General features: G+C 36.1%; 1 protein-coding gene across 1 annotated transcript in view; it reads right to left on the reverse strand.

Moving 5' to 3' along the window:
* snd1 (staphylococcal nuclease and tudor domain containing 1) overlaps window positions 1-13,053 on the reverse strand; it is a 304,678-nt gene that overhangs the window by 31,824 nt on the left and 259,801 nt on the right. The window contains exons 19-20 of the mRNA XM_088645522.1: window positions 8,126-8,249; window positions 1,780-1,849 (exon numbers count right to left, since the gene is read on the reverse strand). Coding sequence (XP_088501648.1) covers window positions 1,780-1,849; window positions 8,126-8,249 — 194 coding nt within the window. The remainder of the gene's footprint in view (window positions 1-1,779; window positions 1,850-8,125; window positions 8,250-13,053) is intronic.

Below are 13,053 nucleotides of genomic sequence, written 5' to 3' on the forward strand. Positions count from 1 at the left end.
AGTGTGATAGCAGCCCAGTGTGCCCTACAGTGTGCCCTACAAGGAGAGCCGAACAATTGGGGAGAGTGCGTGTTTCTTAATAAATCACTAATGAAAAGACATGTCCTTATTGCTGTAGAAGTGCATAATAACCTAAAAGACTGGGGACATTATCACCTCTGTTACCTGTAATACTAATGTGTTTGGTTCCATGATTAGCCTCTTGAAAAACGAATCATTGATTACAAATGCACGTGGGCTTTTGCCAATTGCTCCAGTTCCTCCCACAGTCCAAAAACATACTGGCAGGTTAATCAGGTGTGAGTGTTTTCATGTCTGTGTCTGTGTGTGCCCTGAAATCCCATCCTGGGTGTATCCTGCCTTGCACCCATTGCTTGCTGGGATAGGCTCTGGCTCCCCAGTGACCCTGAATTGGATGTGAATTTAAAGCTTAGGTTTGGCAGGCAAATATGTCCTCATCATTAAAGGAAAGTTGTGCAAGGGAGGAGGGAGTGTGTGTTGCCTGATTAGTCACTTTAGGGTGCATATTTAAACAGCTGCATACATATTGGAAATAATTTTGAAACCTTTAGAATAAACAGAACATAAATTTGTCTTCAATTAGCAAGTAACCCAGGATGGTACACCAGGTGATGCACATCTTTCCTCACTGGAAATATTTCTAAGCACTACTAATAAAAGGGAGACTTGGGTAACCCCTTCACTCAGACAAAGACCTCTTCAGGACTGCAAATGAGTGTAAGAAATGTAGGAATGTTGTTCAACTCCTTTTTACTTGGGATTTCCAAACATTTGAAGTATATTTATGATTACAGACATAAAAGACTGGCATCTTATAAAGACATTTTAAAATGTTTAAAATTAAAGTTGTATTTAAAAAGTTGTTTTAAAAAATCCAATTCCCTCCATTCACTCACATTCATGGTTGATCATTATTAATTTGTTAAGACTTTAACACTTGACAGAAAACAAGCAGCAAGAAATTCAGTGATGGCTTCAGTTTTTTCACAGCAAGACGACAAACTGCAAGTCACATTCCATCTGTGGTAAACACTTCAGTCACAAAATATGAGGTAACCACCCTCCAGACTGCAGTATTTTGTAAAGATCTAGTATGTCTGCTATCATATTCCAACAATTCCTCGACCATTTGGGGTTTAGTTAAAAACATGCTGTTGTGATAAAGCACACCAACTTATGGTTAGATACAGCAAGGACTCAATTTTAGATTCACATCAAATCATTTATGACGTAGACCTGATCTCTTCCATGTTTAAGAAGGCAAGGCAGAGCAGAGTGAGTAAGCCACTGTAAAAATGTGATTTCAGCTGCCACTTTGGAGATGCAGATTTTAACTAACTCAACATGCTACATGCCTCAGGGAAAGCAGTTGGGCCACTTCTGCACTGCTCTCTAAATATCACTGCTGTGCATGCAAAATAAAGTGAAATGCATATTACATAAAAGTTTGTCAGTGTTCATTGGCGAGAAGGTGTGCATAAACTGCTTAGGCGTTTAAGACTCTTGTAAAAATAAAGAGAGGTTAGAGGGCAAATATGCCTGTATTTCAGTTCTTATGTGTTATCCTACTATGACTTATTATTTGGAATCTGTATTTCAGTAACAGAACTCGTCTGCAAAAAACTACATTTTATTGATGAGGATCCATCCGTTAACCCTCCCCTTCAAGCATTCCTAAAAGGTTGTTTCACAAAATCTTTTCAAACAATACCGAGACAATTCCATGTAGTTCTGTAGGTTTACATGAAAAATACTTACATTGCCATAATCAATGTAAAACACGTGAACTTTTGCTGGGGATTCCACCTTCTCCACTCGAGCTCTGTACCTTTAAGGCAATTATTTGGATTAAAAAAAACAGAATAAATCATTACATTCATCTTTACATGGGGGTTTTGTAGCTCGGCAGACCCACCTTCTTTGATCGAATCCAAAAAAGGGCAGGTCACACAACGGACTGATGCAATGAGGGTAAATCTTTTTTTGTAATTTTAGGACACAGTTGTTCATATTTCAAAAATTAAATTGGAGTGCTGTCAGAACCTTCCAACCTCCATGAGCATATTATTTCAAACCCTCGAGTTATGTTAAAACACTTCAATGTACCATTTGCTGTATTAATAAATAAATAATCCTCTTCAGTCGCTTCAGTTTGAGTGTTTTTTGTCCTTCCTCCCTTCTCAAAACGTAATGTAGTCTTTTCTATACCTAAGTGCAAGAGAATGGGTTGAGACCTATTGTAAGTACCTGACTGCATTCATATAGGCCCCATACCCTTAAAGGCTCAATAAGATACAAGGAAGCTTCTTCATTGTGCATGCCAGAACAACAGATCCCCATGCAAGCCTGTGCTCATTAAAGATTCATAAACCAAAATCTGTTTTGCTTCTCTTTTCCTAAACACCAGTTCAGCTTCAAAGCAGTGTGTGAAAGAGGCCCCTTTTATATTTATAAGATGTCGCACAAAACTCTTTGCTCTTATCCTTCACCAAGCAATCCTTGCAAGGTGGATGAAAGTATATATTTGAGTTTTCAAGGGGAAAACATTTCATGTTTCTTTTAAACGGTTGAGCATCTCCATATAAACTGAACTCAAGCATATCTTGATGCAATATCTTTTCTTGCTCTTTGGAATTTTGCAACCTGGGCTTAAGTTAAATATTCAGAATACAGCACTGTTAAAAGTCACCCATTCCATGTGGCATAAATGTGCACCTCTTCCTACTTCCAATACTAGTTTAGGTGTTCAAAACAAATTATTGCATATTTGTCACATTGGATGTTTTCAGATCTTTAGACAAAATCCAATATTAGATAAAGGGAACCTGAGTGAACAATTAACACTATGTAATTATTATTTCATTTATTTAATAAACAAAGTTATCCAACACCCATATCCCCTGTGTAAAAAAGTAAATGTCTGGACTTTGACTAGGCCACTCAAAAACTTAAATTTTTCTTCTTTTCAGCCATTCTGACGTGGACGTGATGCAACTACGCTTCAGCTTCAGCTCACGGACAGGACTGGACATTCTCCTAAAGAATTTTCTGATACAGAGCAGAATTCATGGTTCCTTCAATTATGGCAAGTCATGTAGGTCCACCACCATGTTTGACTGTTGGTATGATGTTCTTACTATGGAATGCAGTGTTTGCTTTACGCCAGACATAATGGGACCCATGTCGTCCAAAAAGTTACAATTTTGACTCATCCGTCCAAAGAACATTCTCCAAAAAGGCTTGGGGATCATCCAGGTGCTTCTTGGCAAATGAGAGATGAGGATTTATGTTCTTCTTGGTTAGCAGTGGTGTCCGCTATGAAACCCATTTTTGCCTGTCTCTTTCTGATTGTGGAGTCATGAACACAGACCGTAGCTGAAGCAAGAGAAGCCTGCAGTTCTGATGATGATTTTACACTGCGCCCTTGGAGAAATTTTGGCAGGCCGCCCACTCCTGGAAAGATCCACTGGTATACCAAGTGTTCTCCATTCAGAGAGTATGGCTATCACTGTGGTTCGGTGGAGTCCCACAGCCTTAGAAATGGAGTTGTAACCTTTTCCAGACTGATAGATATCAACTTAACTCTTAACTTAACTTATGGTAAGGGTAAAAAAACAGTAAGTGAGGTTTATATTGAGCAGGGCTGCCTGTGTTCAATCAGTTGACTCTATCCTTTTAATTGGGTTGTTTTAACTAGGGGGCAGATACTTTTTCACACAGTGCCAGTTGGTGCTGGATAACTTTTTTCATTAAAAAAATGAAAACAGGTTATTTGTTCAATCAGGTTTCCTTTATCTAATTAGATTTTGGTTGAAGACCTGGAAACATTCAGTGTCAAATATTTACAATAATAGGGGAAATCAGGAAGGGGGCAAATACCTTTTCATGGCACTATGGTTCATATCCATGCTGGATTACTTGTTTTTTTTAGCAGGGGTCTGTAAGGGATGCTGGAGCATGGAACACTTAAATACGCCTGCTCAAGACAGCAAGTGATCCAAATGGTATTTGAACCCATAACCTTCCAGTTTTTAGGAGCAACACGATTGAACCAGCCCTCTTATTCAAGCTTGTTAAGCACTAGCTTCTTTCAAGAAACCACTGGATGATTTCCTCAGATCAATTAACTACTAACTACTAAATAGGCTACATGGGCCATATGACTTCCTCCTGTTAGTAACCTTTCTCACGTTCTTGTGGCACTTCACTAAGACTACTGAAGCACGTTGCTTTGGATAAAAGTGTCAGACAAACAAATTAATAATTGATACTTAGCAAATGAGAACATAAATGAATTTGTCCTACACCGTTCAATTACCTTTACAGATTCAAAGATCTTTTTTGCTTTTATTGCTTGCACAGAAGTTGGATTATGTTATACTGTTAGATAAATCAGAGAAGTGTGCTATGATGTTAATAAAGATTCTAGCAAGGACGTTTAAACATTCATTAAAATATGTGATGTGGGGGCTTCTGAGCTTCTGGTAAAATTATTATTGAGAAAGCGCCAAGACTCAACGATCAAATGGGCATGATCGTCAGAAACTCGAAGTGCCTGTTTTTCAGTAGCTTATGTTCTAAGATGTGGCGTGTGATTGGCTGAATGCTGCCGTAGCTGGGAAGGCACAAAGTGGGCCAGAATTTCCTTGGCATGCTGCATGATGGGAGCCTATGCGCTTGCAGTGTCATCAGGGAGGCCTTAATAAGCCCCTTCTTGACGCCTTAACATTGCAGTGTGAGCAAAGCACTAGCAGAGTGAAAAGAAACATATGGTCTGAGCATGTTACAGAGAACAAATATATGTAGTGAGCATCACTCCTGGTAGAAGGAGTGTGGCAGAAAGCCAAGCTAATAACCTGAAATTCCAACATCGGGCAACATAATAAATATCTATAAAGGGACACAAAAACATTAAGTCTCATTAATTTAGATAAACAGCTGTTGGATTTAGTTTTTTTTTCTTTTGAAGGTGAGCTTGGCTATCCTGTCAACACACAGCAAGGCATAACGTTATGAAAAATCCAGATAGACAGCCTTTGTTAAAGAAACATCTTCAGCGCCAGGCATGAAAGAAACAAAACTCTAATTAGTTTTAGGAAAATTAGCAAAAGCTCCACAAATTCAAAGGGAGCAGTATGTCTGGCACTGATACTACACAGTAATTGATTTGTCTTTTGGAAACCTTGTGGGGGAAAAAAAAGAGAACTGCTTGCAGATTGATGCAATATACTATATAAATGATATATTACCATACTATATATGGCTATATAATGAAATAATCCATATATATATATAAATAAAACATTTTTTATAATCATAATAATAATAATAGAGCAAATACATTCTGTCTTGTGTGTCCAAAGAAAGCCCCTTCAAAACTAATCAGATCATCAGATCCAGCAAGAAAATATTGTGCTGCATACAGTATTTCCCATTAATAAAACTGTGTAGATGAAGTGTTAACTTTTCCGGGATGCAAAATGTTAGCAAATTTGGAAAAGTAAAGAATAATGGACAACATGTTTGTGCTAGTTTTAAGACTTACTTTGCTTTTTTTTCTATTGCGCTATTGGGAGTGTACTGTACCAGTACAGCAACGTTATTGCCTTTTTAACATTGCATGAGGTAACCTAAGGTCAGTTTGCATTTACGCTTCAGTTAGAGGACAGCTCTGAGTAGGCCCAAGGCCAACTCTGGTTGTGCTTGAACTTTTGGATGCTTTAAAGTCATTGTGTTGGATTTAAACTGCAATAAGGTGGTCCAAAATCTGCCTAGAAATATCTATGTATTTTTAAATATGGCGCTTGCAAAACATCATGAAAAGGTACTGTATGTTCTGAGATAAAAGGACTGGAGAAAGAAAATTGAAAGATGTACTTTAAGGACAATAAACAAAGAGTATGTGACATATTTCAAAGACTATAGAAACTAAAATGGCATTGGCACAAAAAAAAGACTGGATCAACACAGGGCAAATTAAATTCTACTTGGGAAAACAGTAGACAAACATCTCGAACTGAAAATGAAAAGATGAAATTGAGTTTGCAAACAGTGAGGCTCAAAGGAAGGTGGAGAGATAAAACTGAAAGTTTACAAGAGTAACATGGATACAATGGAATGGAATGATCTTGGGGCAGCTATTTTCCAATCCTGTCCCCAGATGAATTATCCACTGACAATGGCCACTTAGAAATTAGCCACCAGCCAGAACATTTATGTTTAGTCTATTGTTTCCCAACAGATATAAGCTGTTTGAAAGTGTTTACTTAGCATAACAAGCACTCACATATTGAAGCTAGAGGAGAACATTAAGCTGGGATTCACCAAAGTGAAAACAGAAAAAGAAACCTATTTACACAGAAAATACTCTCCGTATGCTGTGTTGCCTGTGTAAAGCTGCTGTTGCACTGCAATTTCCCTCACGGGATCAATGAAGTATCTATCTATCAAGGCAAACCGAGCCTATATCAGGACATTTTTCCCCTCTAGAATTCCACTACAACCCTTTCTCACTGGAGTCCTTAGAGAAGGCTGCTGGAGAAGGTCTGGCTGCTATTTTTTTTATATCCAAAGGCAAATACCAGGTGTAATTTACATATATCAGTAATGTCTTAATTATCACAATGAAACCCATTTGTTATCAGTATAACTGATGCTCAATACTATAATGTAGTGAATTAAGACTTGTGGTCATACACACATAGCAGGTGACATGTCTCAAGAAAAAGTTTTTCACAGATTTTGTAAAATGCAGGATTTATAGGATAATTCCAGTGAACAACTAAGGACTTGCACATATCTTTACAGTGTTAAGCATAGAATTCAGCGAAATTAAGTAGCTATTTCCCCAGGGAACATCTCTAATGAGAAGTACATTGAAAATAAAGTGACCAAATCAAAATTCTGCACTTTAAATTGTGTCCTTATTAAAATTTCTACACTATTATTTTTTTCGTTTCATTTAAATTAAAACATTAAAAAGAAACCCTAAAGGTGGCTTGTGACTACCATTTCTGAACTATTGTACTAGTTTTCTCAGTTGCTGTTAAATATTAATTCAATGTCATCTAACTATATGAAGCAATTAATTATGGAGACTTCCAATCGTTACTAAACAATTTGTAAACTTGAATATCCCGCACTGTTTTTATCTTGGAAACATCACTGACAAATACCATAGCTATGAAGCTGACATAAACAAACCTTTTTATTGTCCTTAAGATGGGCCCTTTAACCTATCATGTTCATATATGGTATATGGGCCATGTCTCAAATTGAAAACATTTATGAAACAATTTCCTTCAGCTTAAAAAAAACATCTTAAAAAGTGGTGAGTGAGAAAACATGAGCCACACATAAAAGACCTTTGCATTGTCCTTAAAAAATATTCTTTGTGGATAAAACGTGTAGAGGTGCAAAATGGATTTAGCAAAAAGATAAATTTACTGCACAAATAAACCGTTACATATTTAAAAATATCGACATAGAATAAAAAAAGCAAAATCACCTACTAAAGGAGAAAATACTGTAAACATTTTATGCTCATGGCAGGAATGAAGTTAGAAGTCTCTAAAAAGATAGAACTAGCATATTTGTAATAGATTTGTAATCTACGTCAGAGTTAGATTAAGTTTCACCTTTAAATTAATGAAGTAAACTCTATGCATTACATATATAAAACAGCAAAACAGTATAAAAACAGCATTCCGATATACTTTTTGTCAACACTAGCAGCTGCAAAAGAGTACAACAATTCTCATTGAGACAAATCATGGTTATTCCAAGGGTGTCCGGAACTTTTGTTAATCAGTATAAATGTACAAATACAAAGACTGGTTCTTATTACCTAATACGCTAAGGCTAAAAATGAACATTGTCTAACAATGCCACTAGCCCATACTTGTTAATATGCCATAAAGATAAAATCTCCCAGTGAAACATTCAAAGGTGACCACAAATATGATTTACTTGTGATTTGATGTACTTGTGTCTGTAGGAGAAAAAGCAAATAAATGTAACTAATTTAGCACAAAGAGGGGGGCGCTTTGTAGTCTCAGGCATTTTTTTTTTTTCATTCAGTGACCTTCACTGCCTTGATGCTCACCATTCCCCATCTGCAAATTTGGAGATGCAGTAGTCTCCACGGCGCGGCGAGTAGGAACCCTCGACAGGCGGGTGGGCAGCAATCTCACTCCTCATGGTTTCCATCAGCTTCTCCAGCTGGGTGCCTACAAGAGACACAAGGCCAAAAGGATAATGAGGTCTGCATTGTCACACTGCTATCTTAATTAGTACCCTGTCAACACACATGGCAACAATACCACAGCAAAGAGAGGATAGCTAATGCAGATAACCTTCAAAAGAACTTGACACTCTTTTAGCTTGTTAGCAGGTTTATCATATGCCCATTTTCATTACTATATAAAACACAGACGGAGAGGTTGTCACTTCGTCTTTATCTACGATTGTGAAAGCTTGCTCTACAACTGACAAACACGATCGTGGGAACAAATGAATGGCGATGAAAAAAAAACAGAGGATTAAAGTTGTCACCTATAATTGGTCTGCTGTGCATATTAAATCTACAACTTTTGACCTGGAGAGAGGAGTATACTTGTTTAACTAGTGAGAGAAAAAAACAATTTAAACATATTCCTTAGGTTTGCTCTTAGCTGTTATGGAACTGAATCGCTAATAAGAAAACTTGTCTTGGTTGTCACATGTTTTGGTTCTTGAACAAACTCTTAAAGTGAGTAACATTACAAGGACTGACATTTCAATGATACTTTTTAAATTCTCACCTGCCACTGCCAACAGTTCGGGTAGAGAGACTGGATTCTTTTCTATGATGTACAGATTTATGTTTCGACTAAAACTGGACTTGTTATCCGCTTGCTAAATTGTGCTAGGTTTCAAAGATCTGTAAGTATTACAGTAGATTCATAATAATCTATCCATTATTCTGTTGATTTCTGAATAAACCATTTACAAAAGTCACTAGAATTATTGTTTTACTTTTTAGTGACTTAAAAAGGAGATTTTATTTCTCATGATAATTAGATTTTTGTAATTTATCTTATGAATAGAAAGATGGCATGAAACACTTTTTAGTTTAGTTCCACATTTTAGTTACTGCATAACACCAAAACATTTAGTTTGCAAATTAATTTACTGTATTAATTTACTTTACTAATTGTCCAGCATATTATATATGATTAGTACCATATAATCATATAATTAAGCATTAATGATTTAATGAAATTAAAATATTTTGTTAAGCTGCAGGTAGAAACAATAATTCTGCTCCTAAACACAAGGATCAAACAATGTTTTGCTAAAGTATCTATGTCACAAAAAGCATTAGAGTTTGTTCTACTGATTACTAAATCAATCATTCTTTTTCTTAATGATAAAAGTGTATACAAAAATTATATTTGCATTTCTTATTAAAAAGTAAATTTCTGGCAAATACTGGAATGTCTGTAGTGAGGCCTCAAGCAAAAGGATTCTGGTGTGAATTATGTATTCAATGCTCATTTCCAGTAGACTTTTGACTTTCCTAGGGTGTCACCAACATGCACTGTAGCTAACATGGCAATAAGTCAATGTGAAAATACAATGTCAACAAATGGCTATTTAATTACATTGATTTTTCCATTAGATGCAAACTTCAAAACTTGGGATAGAAGCCTAATAATGATTTGACCAGACAAACTACATTTTTTAAGTGAGAGATTTTCAGAATGAAAAGCTGCAGCTGGTCATGATGTTCCTCAATTAAACTTCAACTTAAATTGCTTAGTTCAGAAAACCAAACATTTTTCATTTTAATTGTGCCTGCCTTGGTTAGATTACAAAAAATAAAACACCGTAAGGAAATGAACAAAAAAAAAAAACACTTAGAGCAATGTTACAAAAATAAAGATAAGGAAAAGATGTTGCCATGGTAAACATGTAAAATTATCACAGTATTGTCACAGCTAAAAAAAGAGAAATTCACAATCAGGTTTTGATTTCCGTGAACAAATCTAACAAAGACAGTCTTGTGTTTATTTCTGCCAGTAGAACAACAGCAATGAGTGTACTGCAGCAACATCACCTGTTAAGTACAGTAGGTAGTGGATGCTGAGTGATCACGGCCATGATAATCATATCCGTATGTATCCCATGCTATTAGTGGAAGGGTGCCAAAAGTGTGTTTGTACTGATGTGCAATAATACATATTATCAATACTTATTTTAACATAGACTTCTATTTGGATCTGTAACTGGAGTGCCAACATTTTAGTTTAGGATTAATTTGTCTTTTAAAGATGCAAGTCTTACACAAATCTCTGCTTGCCATTTGTCAGCAACACTATATGTAGTTTTAAAACATCAAGGAATAAATTCACAGTGACATCAAAACAGCATTGTTTCAGGAGTAAAAAAAAACCCAACATTTTCGATTCGCAAAATGAAAGACCCTTTAGGCAAGTAGCTTGAACACGTTACACAATGGGTAGACCACAGACCCCCCCCTAGCCCCCCACCCCACCACCTCATCAACCCACATTTGCAAAAGCAGAATACTGCTTTTTAAGCAAGTTATGTGCTGTGAACAAAGTAAGCCAATGGCATGCATTTTTTAAACTTGCTACCTTAATTAGCATCATGTCAACACTAAATAAAATACTGTGCAGAAAGGCCTACAGGGAAGTCAAAACTGGAACACTTATTGGGACAACTGCAGGATACAGAATAGCAAAGATGAAATGTATTAAGAAGTACCCATAGGACCGTTGAGAGATTTAAGGGCAATGCCTGATGTCCTTAAATTTCAAAGGCCACCTGCTAAGATCATGAATGCTGATGAAGTTATTAGCACACATGAGACCTAATCGTTCCCTTTAATAAAACCACACGAAATTTTAGAGTACTCGGAAACAGTGCAATAAAATCTCACTTTCTGTTCATAATGTTAATGTGTATTGAAAGAAAGACTATTTGACCATCAGTGTTCAGTGTTGCTAATTTATTAATCTAATTAAGAAAGTTTGAATCTCAGTTTGAATGCAAAGTGCTTTGTACTCATCTACTTTTAGTCCACAGAGATCTTATTAAATAATGAAAGTGGTAAATGAGTCCTTTGAATGCTGTAATTGCACGAGCTGAATGGAAACACTTCATTTAACCCAATTAATATCAAACCTTCTCATTATACATTAGGAATGAAGGAGCAAACAGACATACTATTAACTTAAACTTTCCGAATAAAAAGCCATCCAGTTAATGTTGTAAAAAGCTACATCTTACTGATATCAGAAGCTGAAATTTCAAAAATTCAATTGGGATTTAATGGGGTACCTCTACAAAAACAGGCAGAGAACAAAATTTCTGCCCTCCAGACAACAAAAACATTGTTTACTTTTATCATCCGAGGAATGAAATGCAGTACTGCAAGTTGTTGATTCTGATAAAATTTACAATTGAATGTGTTGCCAAAAGCGATACCTTGATTTCCCCTTAAACGTCGCTTTACAGCATTTTAGCTTAGCTACATTTCAATTTTCAACAAAGTGCCCATAAATCATTACAGCATAACCCCTGGATCAAAATTTTAATTACTACAGAGCAGTCACATTAGAATGAGCTATAAATTCACAGCATTGCGGACTTTTCCCTACGACAAATGCACATTTAAAAAATTAAGATTTTTTTACAAGCTTTATATGTTAGTATTATATTTATTACTGTCCCCCATTCTGATAATTTACTGAATGCACAGAACCCTTGGAGAAACAGGTGGGTGGATTTGTGGGTGGCATGTGGGTGTTTCACAAAATGAACAGACAGGAGATAAGGTTAATTGGAGTGTACTTCAGACACAGAAGGCCATCTTAATTATTGTATAGCCTGACACATCCCAGTATTTTATTATTTTTATTATACATAAAGGTGGGCCTGAACTGATAAAGTTAAACATTTCAACAGTTCTGAGTTTTGGGTCTATATCCCTTTTCACTATAAAAAACAATTAAAAAACAACATGCACAAAATCACAAGGTTACTGTACAGAAGACAGCTAATTCCCCAAATGTTTTAAGTCATTACATATTTATGGGTCTTTGGCTAGTATCATCTCCAGAGAGTGCAAGTAGTGTAATACATTTTTGGATCACAGTCTGTTTCAGGTGACACTGCATAATTACATTGTCGACAGAACACATCCACAAAATGTATTCTGATTTAAAAAGAACCTTCTGCAAGCTTCAAGCCTGATGATTAAAGCATCGCAGAATTTTGGTGACAAATCATTTATATATGAAAGAAGATTAAAGGCCTCTTTGGGAACAATATACATTTTGTATTGAGAAACAGAAGCAAAAATCTGCAAACGCAAAGCATCAATGAGGGGTTCCAATACACAAATTATGTGATAGACTGACAACTGCGCTTAGCCTACAAAAGAACAATTTGGGCTGTAAGAACAACCACCTTTTGCTGTCTTGAAATGTATTTTGAGAAAGACTGAATTCTGAATTCAAAATGCATTAGACAGGTATTAAAATGTTCATGGTTTGTTCAGCTTAAACCAATGGATCAAAAACAGTATGACTTTAGTCCATACGGGATCTACAGCGAGTTATCAGGCCAGAGTGCCAAAAACAGCTCAATTAATTTCTCATTTAAAAACATAAAAATACATTATTTTTGAAGTTTATTAAAAACAGATTAGCCAATGATACAAAGATATTTATTACTGTCACCTCACTTAAAATCACCAATTGGTTTCACATCACAACATGCAGCTCTGCACTATGCGACTATGGAACAGGTAAAGGCTTATTCCGAGGTGAAAAGATAAGAGGCTGTGGAGCCTTCTTCAGGTGTTACTACGACCATGTGACTACGACCACATACAAAGTAGAATGAGGAAGTGCAGTGACTCCTTTTCCCCCACTCATTTCACTCATTTTTTGAATGTCATAGGCAACTGCTCCATACCAGAAGTTTAGTGCTAACTGGTGAAGAGGCATATCCTTCACTGAC

This window comes from Lepisosteus platostomus, chromosome 9 (assembly GCF_059453375.1).
Source record: "Lepisosteus platostomus isolate fLepPlt1 chromosome 9, fLepPlt1.hap1, whole genome shotgun sequence".
NCBI classification, from domain to species: Eukaryota; Metazoa; Chordata; class Actinopteri; order Semionotiformes; family Lepisosteidae; genus Lepisosteus; species Lepisosteus platostomus.